Source organism: Drosophila biarmipes, chromosome 2L (assembly GCF_025231255.1).
Source record: "Drosophila biarmipes strain raj3 chromosome 2L, RU_DBia_V1.1, whole genome shotgun sequence".
NCBI classification, from domain to species: domain Eukaryota; kingdom Metazoa; phylum Arthropoda; class Insecta; order Diptera; family Drosophilidae; genus Drosophila; species Drosophila biarmipes.
Window position 1 is genome coordinate 5,224,457 of NC_066612.1, and position 20,641 is coordinate 5,245,097.

General features: G+C 39.4%; 1 protein-coding gene across 7 annotated transcripts in view; it reads left to right on the forward strand.

The window, feature by feature from the left end:
* The window catches only part of LOC108033591 (fibronectin type-III domain-containing protein 3A), a 260,877-nt gene that overhangs the window by 214,770 nt on the left and 25,466 nt on the right, over positions 1 to 20,641 (forward strand). For 3 of the 7 annotated variants that reach the window (XM_050885609.1, XM_050885608.1, XM_050885610.1), the window contains exons 3-4: positions 213 to 1,220; positions 14,806 to 14,856. The exons of 3 other annotated variants lie outside the window; for them this stretch is intronic. In XM_050885609.1, coding sequence (XP_050741566.1) covers positions 308 to 1,220; positions 14,806 to 14,856 — 964 coding nt within the window. In that variant the 5' untranslated portion in view covers positions 213 to 307. The remainder of the gene's footprint in view (positions 1 to 212; positions 1,221 to 14,805; positions 14,857 to 20,641) is intronic. One more of the 7 variants, XM_050885611.1, reaches the window with a different exon arrangement.

Below are 20,641 nucleotides of genomic sequence, written 5' to 3' on the forward strand. Positions count from 1 at the left end.
TTCCCAATAGCAATTCTTAGAAAACACTGGCGTAGAATTCCTAGAATTCCCCCGATAACCTTGGGTGAGGGCCAGTGGGTGGGTGGCTTGTTTTTGCTCCGCTCTTATCGTCGCAAAGAAATGATAACGTTTTTGGATTGGTAATCAAGAGGCAAAAGACAGCGGCCTGCGTGCAACTATTAATTTAAGACAAACACTGTGTTCTCTTGCAGATAGAAACAAAGAAACGCGTAATAATTAAACTGAAAACAATGCTGAAAGTGGCCTAAGTGAGGACGTGGCAGATAGAGTTCGAAAGCGGAATACCATGGTGCGACTGAATGTTGCAGAGCAACACAGCAGCAGCAGCAACAGCAACAACGGCAACATCAGCAACATAAGCCAACACAACAGCAACGGAACAATAACTAGCATTAATAATGCGGGTGGCAGTTGCTCGTCGACAACCTCTTCAACGACCAGTTTGAACAGCAATCCGGCCTCGCCCGCCTGCACCATGGTGATGTTGCCACAGCAGCAGCAGCATTTGCTGGTGCAGCAGCAGCCACAACCGCAGCAGCAGTTGCAGCAGCAGCAGCAGCAGCAGCAGCAGCAGCAGCAGCAGTTGCAACAGCAACATGCCCCGCAGCAACAGCTGCAGCACTCGCCCTCGGACGGCGGCTCATCGAATTGCTCGCTGCCGGCCTCTCCGCCCCTGCTGCAGCAGACCGCCACGCCGCCCCAGGGCGCCCAGATTGTGCCGCCCGTCTGCGCCCTGCACCACCCACAGCAGCAACTGGCCCTGATGGCGGCCATGCAGCACCACCACCACCTGCCGCCGCACGCCCTGCACCACGCCCCCCTGCCGCCGCCACCCCCGAATCTACCGCCACCCCAATCGCAGCCCCACGAAAACGGTCACGGTGGTGGCTCAGGGGGCGGAGTTTCGCCCAACGGCGGGGCAGGAGGCGGCGGGGGCGGTGGCTCCTCCGCCAGCAGCGTGAGCAGCCTTTCCAGCGGCAGTGGCGGCTCCGGCGGTCAGGTGGGCAACGGTCTGAGCAACGGAACGAACGGCATCGCCCCACTGCCGCCGGGCCAGCTGTACATCCCGTATCCGGGCGAGTTTTATCCGCCGGAATACTACATCGCACCGCATCCGCACGAGGGCATCTGTCCGCAGCATCCGCACCACCCGCATCCGCACCACCACCAGCCCATGTGCGCCATGTCCACGGAATACGGTGAGTCCAGAGAAGGGTTTGAAAAGCGAAATAAACCTACTATAGAAAGAAGATAATCCATATATGAAATACCATTTTAGTAAACAAAATTGAACATTGTATTTAAAAGAATTCGAAATTAAAATTTTAAGGCCAGTATTGATTTTATTTAATATTTATAAAATATATTACAGTCTACGAATGGTTTTAAAAGGTATATGGAAAACATTTAAATATTTCTTTAAAGTTCCTCAACGTACTTTAAAAAAAGTTGCTATCATTAAAATCTAAATGCCAAATTATATTCATAATATTTTTTTTTTAAATATTGACAATAAATATGAAGTTTAATATCTTTCCGTTCGTTGATTAAATATTTCTTTATTATTTTAACATTTATGAATCCTCTAAAAATGTTTCGTTAAAATAGAACTAATTATTTTCATTAAATTTATTTATTGAATAAGAAAAGACAAAACTCACACCTCAATTGTATGTCAAAACTTTTATGGTGACCAGAATTTTTGGGATAAATCTCTCAGTTTTCTTTAAGCCATTTTTATTAATTTAATTAAACTTAGCTAGTTACTGTAGCTATTTTCCCAACCAACTTGGGTTACCAAATGTCAACTTTTTTCTCAAGAACTAAAATCAAGTAAAATATCCCTGCAGAATGTGAAGCATCAGAGCATATTCCGCTGTAGCTAATTACAGCTAAAGTAATCCCCCGGCTAAGTATCTCAATTCGTCAAAAGATACTTTGCTAAGCCCTCGCCACGACGATGCAGTTGCCGGGCTCTTAAGCTGCCAAAAAACTTGGTAAGCGACAAACAAACAGAAATGGGCGAAAAGGGAGGCAAAGTCGCCGGCTAAAAATAGACGAAAGCCACACTCAGAGCTTAGCCGCCCACTTTCGACCACCAGCCAAGTCACCCACCCACTTTCACCCACTTTCGCCCCCTTTCGCCACCCTTTCACCCCCTTTGCCTACCCCTTGCAGTAAGTTGTATACATTTGGCATTTAAATCTGCTGAGCAGCAAAGCTCAACCTCAAACCGCCGCAAAGTCAACAAGTAAACTTTGCATTTGATTTATCTCTCCGGCATAGAATGTGGCACCCCTTTTCCCCTCCCAAAAACCCCCTTTTTAACCGCTTTCCGACTACGCCAGTCATTTAATATCATCAGGCAACAAAATTAGCTAGAAATGGTTTTTTCATCCAGCTGCACTTGGTATTATTCTAATTTCTATGGGAGCAGCATTGAAATGGTATCCAGAATGGAATAGAACTAAATGTGCTTATAGATACTGCAGCCAGTTTCAGCTTTGGCATTGGCTTAGGTTCCAGTTCCCGTTGACTTTATACTTAGTACATATAAAGTGACCAATGTACGCCCATCTCGTGATTTCTATATATGAATAAAAGTAAATAGCTACAGGGTGCTTATTCTTTTTTAAGATAAAAACAAAAAAAAATGTTTAAATTTAAACAAGGCTGTTTGGAGAAATCCCATAAATACGACCAACTTTTTTCATAAAATTCATTCCTGAAAACCCAACAATTTGATATTCAAAACAACTAAATTAAGACCCTATTTGTGGGGCTTATCTGAATAACAAGCAATTCGCATTTGTGCTCATGCTAATGCCAAGATACTTTCCCAACACCCACACACAAACCAAAAACTGACCATAGAATTAAAGCCCGTCAGACTGGAAATTGGCTGAGCCAATCTGGCCAAGCCCAAACCGGAGATAAAAGTACCAGAATAGAACCAAAATTGTGCCACTCGAGAGGGGATCTTATAGATACAGTCAGAATATGGGCATTATAATTGAATTTGATCAGGTTTGGCGCAACCCAGAGACCTCGATAACCGACGTTTTCAATTTATCAATGTCATTAACCTTAATTGTGGTTTTTGCTTGCAGGGTTGGGGGTGCCAAAACAAAGAACCTCCATTGATAGACTCTGCCATGGAGAAGTCTTCAGTTTTGGTTTCTTTTTGATTGTTTTTTGGCGCATCTTCTAATTCAATTCTCCGACTTACACCCGACTGCAAGCTGTGTGTGCGCCTCTGTGTGCTAATTGAATTTGCATGTGGGGCTGGCAGTTATCCACACACACACACATATGCACACTCACCTCCTCTTAACCCACTAAAGCCCACCCTTGGAAGGAGCCCCGTCACTTAGTTTGATGTCAACATCGAGGACCCCGTACAAAGTGCCAGCGAGCTGGGAGTATTCTCTCCACTAAGTTGCACATAATTTACAATTACGGGGAAGTGTAAATGGCTTTTCTACCTCTGCCCTGCCCCCCTTTTTCGCCCCCTTATCTACGGCTCTGTTCCGCTCCTGGCAGCTTCCTTTGCTCATTTGGCAAATGCCTGCACTGGGGGAAAATAATTGCCACCTTTAATGAAAAGAGAAAATCATAATTTAAGACGTTTACCTTGCACTGCGAGAACTCTATTACTATATTTAATTTCCAATAAATTTTAAATAGCTTGAAACAGGAATAGGAAAAAAATGTATTCTTAGCGAAGAGATATTTTAGATCAATGTATAAAATCCGACTGTACTGCACTATACAAGAGATGATTGGATTATAAAGAAAATATGATTAGACAAGTAAAATAATCTAGTCTGATAACTTAAAAATATTTGATATATTATTTTATATTTATTTTTTATTACATTTAAAAATCGTAGCATTCTGTGAGAAAAATAATTCCATTTTAGAAATCTGAAAAATAAAATTAAAAATTCTAGTCACTTAAATATGATTTATATGTTATACCAAAAGAAAAAATGAAAAATTGTTAAATAATTTTTTGGAAATTTTCAAGTTCTTAATTTTTATTATAATAGAAAGATATTATTTTGGTGCAGTGATTTCTCCGACAGTTTTGCCTTTTCCCTCAACTCCAATCGACTTTGCCCTGCTCTGGTTTGGCCTGGCCTGATTGTTGTTAATCGAATAAACTTGCAGAGGAAATGGGCTCTGAGTGCGTGCTGGGCCTTAGACTTGGGCACACCACCCATATCCCCAGAAGACCCCCGAAGAGCCCCGAAGAGCCCCATCCCGTGCCTACCCAGAGTGTTCTAATGGAATTTGCGCCCGGGTCGACATCAACTTTACTATATTGATATGGATGCTGAGCATGTTATAATTATAAGAATGCTGAGCATGCTCTTGTTTTGGCTCCCTTCTCCTCCTCCCATAATTGTGCAAAAAACAAAAAAAGAAGAATTTAGCTGAATAGAGCAGATATGGCAGCATTTCTGGCGCATATTCCGAAGAAGTTGGGGGAACAAAGGACCAGTGGGTGGCCACTGGTGTTGATTGCCGAGTCCAACTCTCTAATCAACATAATTTCTATTATTTTATATGCCCACACCCCGGATTCCCATTGCGGTCAACCTAAATGAGCGCAGAAACAAAGGAGAAGCTGGAAAAAATATATACAAATTGAAATGAATTCGAGTTTAGGGCTGATAAAGGGCACGTGGCTGAAGGCCGACATCCGAAGAAAGCTAAATCTAGAGCAGCTTCCTTTTAGTTAAATACTTGGGGTAATCTTAAAAGCAAATATTAAGATTGCTACTATTTAAATTTGAAGCATAACTTTACTATAATTACCCATTTTGTAGACTTCTATCTTTTTATTTAGGTAGCTTTATTTCAATTACGTTTTTATAAATTTTTTTTTTTTAGATGAGAAGAAAGTTCTTGTATGCATTTTTTGAGTTTCTGTTATATATTTTATCATCTTAATTATTTTATTAAATTTTCTAATTTATTTAATTTGTTCAACCACATGCTTAACAAGAAATAATGCTCCCATAAATCCAAGAAAGGCAAACAACTTGGGTATTAAGATCAAACAGTCAATGAACTTAGGGGGGAAATGGGAGAGCAAATAGCAGAGGGCAATGTGGGGAAATCTAAGTGTTACATCAACACTTGTCCCACGGATCGGAAACGCTGAGAACAAACCGGAAAATCGGGGTGGAAAACCAGCAGAGAGAGCGGGAAACCAATATCTAGCAATAATTATATATCCCGCCGACACCCATTTTTCGGTTAATCTGCTTGGTAATAATTTTTAATTAACCCGCACATCGAAGGCCCTCGGTTATTAAGACTTATTATTATATTGGGGTGGAGAAGCATGCCACGAACTTTGCACTTTTGAACTTTTCGCTTGTCTTCCGGGCGTTTAATGTTGACCAGATGCCACGGCCTGGGAAATTAAGCGAGCAGCCAAATAAAAATTCGTCGCATTTTCCCATTCTTATTAAATAGAGCAGAAGTTTTTTACACTGAAAGTAAAATATATATGCGAAAGTAATACGAGTGGGGAAGGCACCTGCTAGTAAAAGCCGAGGAAACTGTGTCACAAAGTAATACAAATCAGGGCGAGACAATTGGGAAGGAGGGGGAGGAGGAGGACAAAAGGACTTGTGCAAACAGCTCTGATAGAATCCACAAATGATTGTTACTTATTATTCGCACATAAAACGTTTTTCCCAGGGCTTTTCCGAAGCACCCGCCCAACAATTGTTCAGTGAGGCGTAAGCAAACATTTCCATTTTGCAAGGTCCTGCGTCCCGTGTCCTATGTGTCCGCTGTGATGTCATATTACAAGCTCTTAGCTGGCTGAACATTCCTGGGGCTCGTAAAAAGAAAAGTGCATAAAGTGTCTTGTCAGTGGCTGAGACCCGGGCACGGTGACTGTCAAACTGTAGGCAGTCAGCCAGCCAGGCGACAGGTAGAAATGGCCAAAAGAGCCCAGCTCTTCGGTATGCTATGCGGTGTGTATGGCATAAATGGCAGCTGCTCTTAACCCTTTTGCCCCCCAACGGCCGCCTTAACCCCTTCCAAACATAAACTTGTCCATTTTTACGAGCCGCTTTGGCGGCACAGATTTATTGGCTTCCTCGCTCTGGCTCGATTTTATTGTTGGCCCCACGGAATATAGCCCCATTGCATTTGCATACATACCCGTATCCATGGGTTTTATGCCAAATTCGAAGGTTGGCCAAAACCCGAAATTCAACAATAGTTTTGAGTTTTATGCCTCACTTTGAAGTGGAGTATTATGGCCCACGACTGCCTGGTTTCCTGCTTTTCAGTTTGAGGATATATTCACCACCGAGGGGGATCCTCTGGGGGCTTAATGACAGCGATGACGACGACGACGATGCTGTCAAGAGTCGCAATGACAAATTGCTTTCGGTTTTCCGAAAAAGTTTTGGAAAGGGGAAATGAAGGCGACATGAGGTGGCATAAATTTTCGGTGGCTCCCTCGCCATCATAAAATATTCATATTTTAAGTTTTCGGTGATGAACTCGAACTGTCAGCGCCCCTCGTCAAAGCATTTTGACCCATATTTATTCCAGCAACTCTATTTATTTTCACTCTCCCCCCTCCCGAAATTTGTGGGGCTTAATTAATTTTGGTATCAGCAGAAACATTTGTTTGTCTTGCCGAGCCAAGATTGTATTTGCGGAGCACCGAATGCGAGCTGCAACTTACTCACTATCAATGTCAGTTTATCGCCGCCCTAATGGGCTTTGCTCGAAATAAACCCCCCTTGGAAATATCCGCCCGCCTGCATCTGGTTTCCTCATTTAATATAATTTGTTGCAAGTTTTGCGGCATGTGGCAGCAGGCTGCTGCACTAATTGAAACGTAATTATATCATTCGGGCACGGGTTGTTCCTCGGTGGCTCGGTGCATCAGTCTGTCAGTGTTTCAGTTGCTCAATCACTCATTTAGCCAATGTCTCACGCTCTCAACGAGGCACTAATTGCAATTTGCACAGTGTGTGCGGCTTAAAAGTTATATCACAAGTGCCCCTGCTTGATATGCAATTTGTTATACAAGCCGGCAGCCCCTGGAGTTTATCAGTGAGTTATACAATTTCGGCAAATCATTAGCTGCAGCAGCTTATCATTTAAATGATTTGCAAGTCTCAGGAAACCAGGCCCACTTTTAAGCATTGCAACATTAAATTAAATATTAACTAGAAAATATTATTGAAATATGAAAAATGAATGATAGATGCATCTAAAGCTAAGTGAAAACAAAGAACATTTTTTATAGATATTATCTTTGATCCTCTTCATGGTTTTAGATTAATAATCTCCAAGGAAGAGCTTAATATATTTATTTTTTAATCTGCATGTGTTTATACATTTTTATACATTTTTTGCGCACAAAATACTCTTTGTTATACTTCCCAGATTTAAAATATTATTATAATACGTAAATACAATCAAATCCTGTTTTTTGCAGCTCTTATTCCATGGCAATTGTTCAAAAACGGAAAGCACTTTTAAGCATTGTAACATTAAATTAAATATTTACTAGAAAATATAATTGAAATATGGCAGATACAAGATAGATCTACTGAAACTAAGTTAAAATAAAAACATTTTTTATTAATAATCTCCAAGGAACAGCATTATATATTTTTTTTAATCTGCATGTGTTTATACATTTTTATACATTTGTTATACTTCCCAGATTTAAAATATTATTATAATAGGTAAATACAATCAAATCCTGTATTTTGCAGCTCTTATTCCATGGCAATTGTTCAAAAGCGGAAAACACTTTTTACTCCCTGGCCGCATTTTCCATTTTGATCCGCATTTTTATGCAACTCTCATCAAACGGAAGCTGTTTCCCGATTTTCTTTATGCACTGCACATATATATATTATTTTGTGCAATTTTCCTTTTTTCTGATTGCTTACTCGGGATTTGCCAAAAAGGAGCGCAATTTATTCGTTTGCATTTTTCGGGGCTTAAAGTTTTTTTGGTGCGTGTGTGTGCGGGGTATAAATCTGCCAGGAGTATAGATATTTTTTGGCAATTTAATTGAAATGTCAGGCACGTGGTCGCTGTAGAGATCTGGGGAGTTGACCCTCGAGTTGGTCCAATGCCTAATCCCGTCCAGCTCTTGTGGTTGTCGCACATTTCCGGCTTAAAGTGGCAGTGTTGCCGTTGTCGTTGTTGACGCTGCTGGTGTTGCTGATGTTGCTCTTGCTGCTGTTTCTGCTAGTGCTGCTGTTGTAGTCTGCCACTTCCGTTTGCGACGCGTACACGTAATTGATTTTCCCGCCCCGCCCCCTTTTGCAACGTTTGATATTCAAGCGCAAAATCTCTGCGCCCCGCATGGCAAACACAAACAAAAGTAGCAGAAAAAAAAACGAAAATCGAGCGCAACTACAGCAACATTTTTTGCGTGTCAAATGCGAATTTCACTTGCTTTGATTCGCCTGGTGGGGGGTACATGCACAGAAAATTGTTGGAGCCCAATCAGCAGACTCTCAGAAACAAATAAATTTATATATGAAAGATTCTATTATTAATTTTTTTCCTAGAAATTATTTTCATTAAACAAAAAAACAGACATTTTTGTAAAAATTATTTTCTCACGAAAAATACTATAATATTGTATATACATAAATGGTTTTTTCTACAAAATTCGTTCTTAATTCTTTGGAATTTCTCCCTTCCATTTCTTTCCGTGTACTTGTGTACAGCCACGGTTATTATTTTTTTGGCAAATCCAACGGTAAATATGACCCTGAACTTTGAGTGCCACATGCATCGGCAAACATGTGTATAACAAACAATGGACAAATCTCTAACAATAAATTGCACACAATTCCAATTGTGATTTAATAAAGCCGGGCTTAAATTCAGTTATACTCGGCCAAGCCAATTAAATTCCCACATTTAAGTCGAGTCATTGGCAACTCGGCCATTTGACACTGGCGAGAACAATAAAGCCGGGTCTATTAACGCGTAATTTATAGGCCGGCGGGAAAAGTCTCTTTCAGAGATACTTCTCTTCATATACCTTCTTGCCCTCGCATTTTTCCAAGCCCCTGTAAGCCGCAGTAAGCCGCAATATTGGCCAAATAATCACTGGCGGGTGCCAAGCAAATTCCACTTCCAACTTCAACAATCCCCCAAATCGAATTCGAAAAAAAAAATGAAAGAGAAAAAACAATTTCGCATAAATTTCTGCTCTCGCCGGTGGAGAGTGGGAAAATTGCCTTTAAATTGCTTGAAAATGTTTTCTTAATACATTGCGCAATTTCGTATTGAAATCAGGGCGTGGCAGAGGCACCCACAAAAAGGCAAAGACAAAGCGGAAAAAAGTTGGGAGGAAAACTAAACGAAATAATGCAGAATGACAAAATAACTTAAGGCGACAATAAATTCTCTAGCTCAAGGACGTGCTTCGGGGAAAATGTAGATGAAGATGGAAAGGAAGCCGGAGCAGGGAAAACTGTCAACACGTTTTGGCAATTTCTGACTACGTTTCGTTAGCCCCAAACAAAAAACAAACAAGCTGCAAATTTAAAAGTCGCGAAATCCTTTTTTGCCCACGACAATGAGCCATTTTTTTTTTTGCTGCGGCTGAGTTGGGTTATCAAGTGAAAAGGGGTGGAATCCTTATTTATGTGCTTAGTTGCGGAGGATGATTGTAATTTTTAAGTTGGTAGTAGTCCAAAAGCAGCTCAGATTTATGATGCAAAGAGCTGAGCAAAATTTAAGACAACTAATTGAAATAGATTTAGCATTTTTCTTTCTGGGTTTTATTATAGAATTTATATGTGTTGCAGTTTTAAATCTAGGAAAATGCAACCATCATTTATATTTTTTTTATAATTATAATATATACTAGCACTTTTATAAAGTATATACCTTATACTATGACTTAGTTTCTAACATTTTTAAAAAACTGAAAAGCCTTGGGAAATTGAATTACCATTTGTGCTTATTTTAATTATACTGAAAGATTTTTTGAAAATTTATTTTGTGTCCTCCGAAATACACATATCTATAAGTAGTCCTATAAAATATAATAAAATATATGTCCTGATTTATTTCTAATATTTTCCAATCTAGTAAAGTTTTCAGTAATTTTAAGTCTGGTTAAATACAATCAGCCTTTGTATTGATTTGTATTATACTTTATAAATATTTTCCATAAGGTCCAAGTTAGGTCCTAAAATGTTCTTGTTTTCCATTTCTTTCGATGATACTAAAAGATTTTCAAACAAGTACCTTATGGCCTCTTAAATACACATATCTCGAAGTATTTTTACAAGATATGTTCTGTATGCCCAAGCATAGTTCTAGAAATTCTCTCCTGACTTTTCTCGAGTAACTCATTTGGTATCTCCTGCTTAATATTTTTTCCGACCATATATCTTCGTATCTGGGGGGAATCTGGCACCCCACCCCCTGCCACCTTGTCCTTGTTTTGCGGCCGCCTTCTTATTCCTCTTCTTGCTTGTTTGCCTTGCGTGTCCTTCGGTGGCGTATGCGTAATATGTTTTTGTTTGCCACAGGCCTCGGAGCTGCCGCGCCAGACACACGCCAGACAATACCTCGGCTATATGCACAGATTTGTGTATACACTTACATATTTGCATATATACTTTTTGTACATACCCTGTGCGTGTTGACCTTGCGAATGGCCAGCGGCTATTGAGTGTCTCCTCAGACGCCTGTGTCCCGCACAACAAAAAGTCTTTTAATTGCTTTTTAATGACTTGCTGCTGTCATTTCTCTCGCACAGAGGCGGTGGGTGTTGAAGGGGCGCGACGCTCTACAGCGACACTTTTGAGAGGGGACGTGGCCTAATGTCGCCCGCCCATCGAAGATTATAAAAATTATAAAATGTGAGTATCGAACAAATATTGGTTGAGGGCTTTAAAAGCGGGGACGTGCCTCTTGTGTGCTGAAGCAAGGCGTCAGAAAGATAAGATAAGGTACGAGATATATATAGAAAAAAGGCAACTAGGGGAATTCCCCTCACGAAAGAAAAACATATTAAATATCTTTTCAATCACTTGGGAATTTATTGTTAAAGCACTTTGTATTTATAAATTCCTATACTTTTTCAATTTTAAGCTGAAATCAATCAAAGAGTGCAATCTTATTTATAAATGATTAAAATCTAAAACTTAAATATTCATTTACAAATCATACAAATACATTTTTATTTTTAGATTCACTGAAATATATTTTATTTACGCTTTTTACGAGCTATATTGAGTCTTTTGTATAAATTTCTAGGCTGAACTAAATCGATGATAATAAGCTAAAATAAAATTAATAAGAAAATATAATCTCAAGAATATCAGAAGCTAAAGGTTTAAATTTGTATATTAAAATATTTAATTAAATCGTTTAATAATTCCCTGCTATTTAATTTCAATTTATTTTATCACCACAATATTTCCCTCACTAAATTGTATCTTTTGTACACATTTTTATTTATATCGCCGCATTTTTCTCTTGCCCTAATGAAAAAAATTGCAGAGGCAGATGCAGCAGCGCAGCTTTCATTTGATTTGTATTGCTTTTGTTGCAGTTCAGCGGCGGGTAGTTGTTGCTGTTGGCCAGGGCCACTTATGGACGGCAAAAGCTTCTAGAAAATGGGTTCAACAACCGGCAAATGCAGCTAAAAGGAAAGCTGGGCGGGAAAGCGGGCGGGGAAGGCGGGGTGCCGCCCAGGACAGCACCCAAAAAAAACGCCGAGGAAGAGCAAATGCAAAAAATTGGCATCAAACAACAGAAACTTACAATTGGTGGGGCACAAAAAGGGGGCGGGGCAGGGGCTTGGGGCAGGGGACACACATGCAATGCGCATTAAAATTGTAACTGTAACGCTTCCATCTCTATCTATCTGAGTCTGGTTCTCTGGCCTCAAGGCCCACTTCATCCCCCCCCAAACGCTTTTCCCAGATTTTCCCCATTTTCCATTCTTATGCCATTTCCATCGCCGGGCAAGTTAAGTGCCATTCATGTGACTCCCCTTCGCGACTCCCCTTCCATCTGGCCTCCTCTTCGGATCCTAACTTTTTGTTACTCTTGATTTTGGCCCTTTTCCTTTTTGTTTCGACTGTTTTATTATCATTTGTTGTTGCTCCCATCGTTTTCATTGTACTTTTCCGAGCGCTTCATTTATTAAAAATATTTTATTTGCTGAAAATATGAACTCTGCGTTTCATAACCGTGGCACTTGACATTCGTTTACTTATGATATCTCAAGATAACTTGTGAGTGTGCATTCCTATAATATTTAAAGCTTACTTATAAGTGTAAGGTCTGGCATATTATATCATATTTCTATTAAATGCAGTAAAAACGTTTGTCATTCGTAAATACTATTTCATAAATTCTTCTCAAATATTGACGATTCGGCAATATGTTTTTTAATAAGACCTCAGCAATTTGTTAAAATAAATATTTAGCTTGTTAACATTTTTCCTCGGAAATTCAGTTCCCACAATCTGATAATAATAATCGAAAACCTGCACCTTTCACCGCCTTAAAGTGCTGACCCACACATTCCTAGCTGTATCTGAGTCCCAGCCGTGTCGTATCTGTGCCTGCAGATTTATATTGATTTCGATATCGTTGGTTGTACTTGCCATAAAAATTTTCTTTCTCGTTTTTTTGTTGCCTGCTTGGGCCACGTTATGATTGTTGTAATTGCTGCTACCACAGCGCAGCACCCCCTATAAAAAAAAAAAAACTGGGCCTCAATTCGTTTCGATTCCATTCGATTGGATGCCAGTCGAATGGCCAAGAGTCTGGGCCAAATAAATTGCCAACAGTTTCGGTTACAATTTTTTCCCCGCTAGCCTTTTCTCGCTCCTTTGTTTGCTGGTCATTTGTGTGACTTTTGTGGTCGAAAGGGGATTTTGGTGGTTAATGCTCTCTGCTGGGGGTCAATTGTGGGGCTGTGGCAAGGGTTAAAAGGTCAACTGGCCGGGCTTGTTAAGTGAACCAATTTGTTTTCGGATAAATATCCAAGTGTTCTTTTATTATGGCCTGCTGCTGAATGGCAAAGGTTTTTTAACGAAACGATAATATTTTCATGGGCCTTTGGGGTACCTTTAACACAGTCGTAATTGGCATGAAATATGGCCTTTGATAAGATGGCATTGTGCTACTTTAAAATAGTGAAATAAAAAATTCTTGTAGGTTTTTTAGTACATCATAAAAGAGGGCTTACAGGTGCATAGAGACCACTTTTTTATATTCTTCCCTGAATTGTTCTGTCCACGTGCCAGTCAATAAATTAATTTGCCATCATAGGTTTCTGTAGTTCCACTAAGTGCTTGCTTCCATAAAGACAAGCTAAATTAATAAAGAGAGGATTTATTGGGCAAATATTGTAATATTTATGGCTGATATGCTGATGTGCGTTGTCATAAAAACCGAGCAAAAAATGTCTCTGGCACTTACCAAAAATGTCAGAAAAAAAGAAATCAAACAAATGAAGACACAAAAACTCCGCCACGCCCCATAAACCGCAAAATGTGTCGAGGCTCGTCATAATAATGCATACACTCTGATATGTGTACAGCCAACGACATGGCATTAAATCCACATGTTGTCCGCTGGGAACCCAGAAACACAATAAATATGTTTTCGCATTAAATTGTGTCGCTCGAAGAGCTGAAAACAAAACTGTTTGGCTGTTTCTCCAAATGAGTTTCGTGGTCTTCTAGGCCGCGCCGAAAATTTGAAATCTTTCCCCGTGATTCTCATGAAATTTTGGATATATTTTTGGCGCACATGCGGAACATGCAGCACAAACGCTGGAAAACTAAATTATGCAATTAATTTGCCAGCCCATCCCCAGACTCATTAGCCGAAAAACGAAAAGGCCAGACCAATTTACCAAAATATGATTTATATAATTTAATTTGGCAGAGGCGTAGGCTAGCAAAAAAGGGAACACAAATTTTAGCCAATCAAAAAGTGAAGCGCATGTTATTAAATTATTAAACAAAGTTTGCCTAGTAATTACTTGAAAACTTTCTGTTATGAATCCATAATTAATAAATTAACTTTTAAATGAATCACTAAGTAAACCAATTTAAAATTTCAAAGGACACCCCTTTTTTTTGCGCCCCTGACTTTATTTTGCGGCGTGGAAATGCGTTTTAAATATTCCACTCTGAATATGTTTGTTTTGGTGATTTACAAATTTGGTTTACATAATTGCACTTTGCATAGAAGAGTAATTATTTTGTAAGTCCAAAAAAGTGTTTTGAATTGTGTTTAAAATTTTAACAAAAAACAATTCTTTGATTAACTTTTTTGAGTAAAACCTGTGGGTTTTTGGTGAATCTTGCGATTGATTGCTCTGGGAAATAAGTGTAAATGAAATCAAAACATTTCCCTGAAAGAGTATTCAACACTCGACAGTGGAAAATCCCCTTGTTATTGTGTTTGCAATTATATTTGCGGCTTTTTCCGCCTCTGTTTTCATTTCGCGTGAAACCCAAACAAGCGCCACATGAACGCGAAGCCAAAATGAGGAGTATTATAAATTGTACAATTAAAAATATGGAAACAATATGCGTACATGGCCAGGGGATGTCTATGAATTAATAATGGCCTTTACGCTACACTTAAAGCCCTTTAAATCGTAGGAAAATGTTTATTATACCACCAATTTCTATAAGTATGTTGTACTCAACTCCAATGCCCTTTAAATATTTTGATAAAATTTCTAATGTTTGATCTAATCTATTTTCTTTGCAGGTAAGCTACAATCAAAGATGATTATGTATACGCCCTGCCTCGACTTGAAGTGTAAGTGCAAGTGACAAATTCCATTTCAAATTCAATTAAGTCCTCCGCAAGGAGTTTGTTTGTGTGCAACTGACCGTGCAACAAGGTCAGACGTAAAAGTTTCAGTTTTATTTCCCCGTCTCGGAATTTTTTCCTTGCCTCCGGCAGTTATGCAATCCTGGCGAGCAGTTCTCCCCCACGACCGGCAGGAAGTCCATCTCTCTGGGGTCTTGGCAAGCATTCCCATATCCTGCAGTGGCCACGCCCACTCCACACTACCCGCCCCCATCCCTTGCCCCCTTTCCACCCCTTTTTTTGCCTTTTTATGGCCACGTGCGAAAATGCGGCAAAAGTTTTACGAGGTCAGGGTGAAGATGCTTGCTCCTTCAAGTTGAAGATGCTGCCGATGATGATGTCACTTCAGTGAAATAATTTGATACAATAAAATTGAGTGGTTGAGTTCAAAGGAATATGGCAAATGAATTTGCATGCACAGGGGAAAAAATCGGGTAATGAAAGGGGAACGAATTTAAGTTTTCTTGACGATTTAAGGAACACACAGAAAAAGGAACATACAAAATATTTATTTTAATATAAAAAACTTGAAAAGATTCAAACAAATTTTTAAAACTAAATAAAAACTTAAAATTTAATTTAGAAAAGGGGAAAAAAAAGTTAAAGATATGCAGAATTGCCTTAAAGATATCTCTCCCCAAACTTTTAATTTTAAACTTTTTTCCTAATTCAGCAAACTTTGAGCTGACAAACATCTCACGAGCAGTTGGCACTTGTTGCCGCCCCAAAAGTAAGTTTCCTGCAATTCGAAAAGCTGAAAGAAGCCAAGATCCCAGGCGACGTCAACAACTTTGGCAGGTCCACGCCCTAACCATTTGCACAAACGCCCCCAGTCGCATGCAAAGTGCACAGCTCGGGGATTGTCGCTCTGTCGGAGTTTCGTGGAGATATATCTATGTCCAGAGCGCTCTGATGGAGCGGAATCCAAGACTCACATGTCTGCTGGCCACGCTCAATTCAATTCAATTAAAAGCCGGCACACGCCGCACCCAAAGGCAAGATAGAAGTAAAACAAAAGTCCAAAGCGAAGACATTTCGATTATTTGGGATGTTGAGAAAAGTGACAAGTTGAATGCTCTGTGAATATTCTTAAACTTAAAGGAAGAAAAAGACAAAGAAATGTTCTTATTGGCATTTTTAAGAATAGGAATATGTAAATCTACTTTTTCTAAAATATTAAAAAATATATTAACTAGCCTTGAAGTTAAATTTATAAGCAGGTCTGTTAGATACCTAAAAGCCTTATATAATATATCCCTTAAAGATAAATCCCAACGTTTAAACGGGTATTTTTAAAACATTGCTGCTGATGTTTTATGCATTAATTTAATGATTACAAATTTAAAGAAATTATTACCGTATATGTCACGAAACAAATTGTTAAATTTTTTAACTTTGATGGCAATCTATATATTTTTTAATTTTTATAACATTTCCTGCACCGCTGATTCGTGTCAGCGAACCCAGAAAATCTGATTAAAACCCAACTGAAATTCAGCGAATCGTTATGCGATATCTTTTTCACTTTGTGTTTCTCCCCTTGTGTTGCTTTTGCAGTTTTTGTTTTTCCCGAGTAAATTTCAATTGATATTTGTTATTATATTTGCTCTTGCTGGTCTGATTTCTGTTGTTTTCTTTTTTTTGCATTGTTGGGGGCGGTTCGCCCCACTCGTTGGCATTTTTATTGGGTGTGTGCGAATGTTTGACTCGCTTATTTGGGGCGTAAAAGTGGGAGTGGCGGTGCAGCACTTGCCACAAATTATCCAACGGTTGGCCCAGGTTGCCATTCACTTTTCCACATTAACTTCAAGTTTTTGCCGCCAGCGGAGCGGTGGGCAAAAAGCGGTGGAAAAGCGAGAGACTGGAATGGCGGTCACTTGAGGTTTTCCCTGCTCCTCCGCGGGCTGTTCACTTTTCTCCTGCTCTTTTGCAATTTGCCTTTGATGAGTCACAAAGGGAGTGGTGGTCAGGGGGGAATCCCCTTCACATTTCTGCATTCGCCCGCACCTTTCCCGCCCACTTTCTCTTTCGGCCTGTGTTCTATTTGCACAACTAAGCAGCAATTAACGCTAATTATGAAATTTTCTTTTTAACTTGACTGGCAATTGTAGACGAAACAAACAAAAGGTGGAAAGGTTAATGAAAAGCGCAGAAAATAAATATATCACTAAAAATATGTCATTATTTTGTTTTCAGTTATTGATATTATAAATTCAATAGAAGCCTTTAATAACTTCTCTACCTTCCTTGGCTTTAATTACCTTTACCTGCTTCGTATATGCCATGCACTTGTCAATTAAATTCTCCAGCTTAATTAAATTCACTTTAGAGCCCTTTGAAGCAGTGCAGCTTATTAATAATTCTGCATATTAGATGAGCCTGCAGACTTGATTATGATTTATGTAAATTGCAAGACCGAATTGCCCGAGGATTTGGCTTGACTTAAAGCCGATAAGTTTTCCCCGAGGCATTTTGTTTGTCCAACTAATTTCTTATCAACAAAGGTGAAACAACAGAAATGTGCAGGCGAAATGCAAATTTACAGTGCAGTATTTGTTTTTCTACCAGTCTGTTTGTGTGGCTGCGTATTTGTATCTTTAGCGGCATCTGCAGCCAAGTGCTGTATCTTCAAGATGCAAATTAAAAGCGGAGCGGCAGATGCGCCCAATATAATTCACTTAAAATGTTGCTGCCCCTCGGCGAGTGACTCACATCCTCAATTTACGTTCGTTTCGATGTTTACTCGGCTTTCGCTTGTTTTCCCCCTGTTCATTCACAAATCGGTGGATCGGGGGAGCCTATACACATAGACCTTATCGCCAAACGTGTGACGACAATGCATAGAATTCTTGTGAAGACTGTTCTTGAAAGAAACCTCTGTGGAATCGCAAAGAACCGTCTCAGTGGATCCTATTCATAAGTGACCATAAATCAAGACCGATGATTCATACAATCAAAAATTTCGATTTCTTCGGCAAATCCCGAAATTCTGTAGCTTTTTAGTATGTCCGGTTTGGTTTCTAATCGAGTTTTAGCAGGTTCTGGGAATTAATTTGGATTAAGCGAAAAATAGCAAGCCATACAAATTGAAAAAATAAATTTAGGACAGCTTATTAATAAATGGGAGTTTCATTCTGTGACTCACATTAAATGGAAAACATATAAATGTATTATATTAAAGATTCTCTAAGCTGAAAACGGAAATCCCGCTTGATTAGCTAACTTAATACGAGATGATTTATACAGCTACGTGCGAGAAGCTCCAAAACAGGAAGCTGTATTCATAAACACCCCCAATAATTAAATTATCTCTGCTTTGAGCTTACACTATAAGATCTCTTAATATATTCCACCTTATCTAGAGCTATTTGAATACAAGTTTGCTGAACGTCTCTAGTGACTCACCTGGGCGATCAACTTTTACTTTTGAGAGTGTTTATATTTTGCTGACCAACTTAAGTTTCATAATTAAATTCAAGTTCAAAGACCTGCTAAAGTCGCGCTGCCATATACATTTATGTCAACATGTCTGAGGCAGACTTTTCCTTTTCCCCTTTTATTTTTTTCTTTTTTTTTTTTTGGTTTGCCTGGCTTGGCTTGACTTGGTGTACCTCGCCCTGCTAATGAAATAATTAAAAAATAGTTGAACTGCCGCTGGCAGGCGGGTAAAAAGAGCAAAACAAACAGCATAAAAGTGTCAACTGCAGTTGGTACAAAAAACAAAAAAAAAGGCAGCTTAAAAAATGCTCGAAAAAAATAGTTTGCAGCTCTGAAAATTTGTGAAATTTTCGTAGTCGAAGCGAAAAGAATGTCATGTGTGCGTGCCTGCATGCGAAACGTAAAGTGGGGAAGCGGCGGGGGGCGTGGCAGTCACGGCATGCGAAATGTATCTATTAGATACACGCCTGCGAAATGCGGTTAACTGCATTGGCAGCCGACGCAGTTTTGCCATTTACCGTTAGCTGGAGTTGCATTCTGCACTTGTATCTGTATCCGTACCTCGAGCCGTGCCTTGTATCCAAAGCCTTGGGTCTGCTTCTGTATCTGCGTCTGCAAGTGTATCTGTGAAGTAGAAGCTGAAGCTGAAGCCAAAGTATTTGGGTCACTCGTTGCCGCTTGGCTGCCACTCGAAGTCGTCTAATGGCCATGGCGGGTTTTTCAACTTCTTCTTGGCCGCTTTTTTCAGCTGCCAGTGCTTTTGGCTGATGCAAAGTGAGGACAGTATTTCGTACTCAGTTTGTTACGCTTTTCGGCCAGAGTATTACACTCGTTGAGCACCAAGTACTTTTCCAGATTGGCTTGTGGCTTTTCGATGCAGAAGATCTCGGTATAAAATAAATACAATAAATTAAAAGGAGGCAAAACCAGGAAACAGGGAAAAATGAATCAAGACTTTACTTAAACAAAAGAACTATTAGGATAAAAATAGTTTTTTTATTTAATCACATTTGAATGCTACGAATAAAGACAATGGTTTGGTTTGATATTTCTTTAAATAAAGATACGCAAAATTCCAGGTTTTTTCTTATAACGAGAATTTTTAACTCCTAATCCTCATACCCTTTTTTTTGTAAATCTTGTTTGTGTGAACGTATGCGAATTTTTTCATGCTGCTGCCTATCCGATAAGCAAATTCGCACATTCGTACTATGTGTGTGGGTTTTATTTGAAAGTTTTAACTGTCACAAATGTTATAATTGACGGCAGTCACTTGCGCGCCGAGCATCTGCGAATGTATCTGTATCCGCATCTGTAGCTGTAGCTGTGTGCCTTTTGTGCAGCGCGTATCTTACGGATGCAGTTCAAATTTCGTTATGCTCGTGTTTTGTGAGCATTTGGCCCGTTAAGTGCCGTTAAGTGAGGCATTGAGTGACAATGCCTCGAGATTACGCCCACACATCGCCACTCGACTAAATGCAAAACAAAAGACCGGCTGAGTAATGCACTCTGCTCCACATTTTGCCCAGCGGACAAAAAAAACTTGAAATACTTGCTAAAAAATGAAACTGCGTACTACGGATAGTTAGATACTTAGTTTTGATGGTGCGGGGGCAATCGCTGAATGAGATCAGCCAGCAAGTTTTAGTGGAAAAGTTGCGCAGATAAAAGGAATTCCTTTGTTAGAAGTGCTCATGGAATTTGAAAGCTTTACTTGTTATCGCATTAGGAACTTCATGGGACACATGGTGATGATAACTATTAGGTTAAAGTAAATTAAATTGAGATAATAAAGGAAGTTATAATTTATAGAGCATTTAACTTCCTGAGGTAAAGTCAATGATACCTAACTTCAATGAACAAATAAAACGGAAAATCCTTGTCAGCAATTTGTTGCTTAAATTTAAATAACTTTATTTTGCACCAAAAGATTTCACAAGAAACAAACGCCAAACGAAACCATTAACCAAGTGCTTATTGAGACAGATTTATAGTATCTTTGTATCCGTGGTTTGCAAATCCCAGAGCCAAAGTGCCGAAACAAAAACCCATTTAGACCAAACCCAAGGTCAATTGCGAAAATATCCATCAGCATGAGTTGAATATGGCCAAAAATCTTGAACAATTTTTATGGCTCCCCGAAAACCTCGTGTGTGGGACTCGAATTCAAATTCGGATGGTAATATGTTCGTGGGAAAACTGCAGAGGAGAGATCGTTTGACGAAGACAACGTGACTTTGAATATTTTAGAGACACACAATTGGGGAAAAAGATGACTATAAGCAAGGCCAGT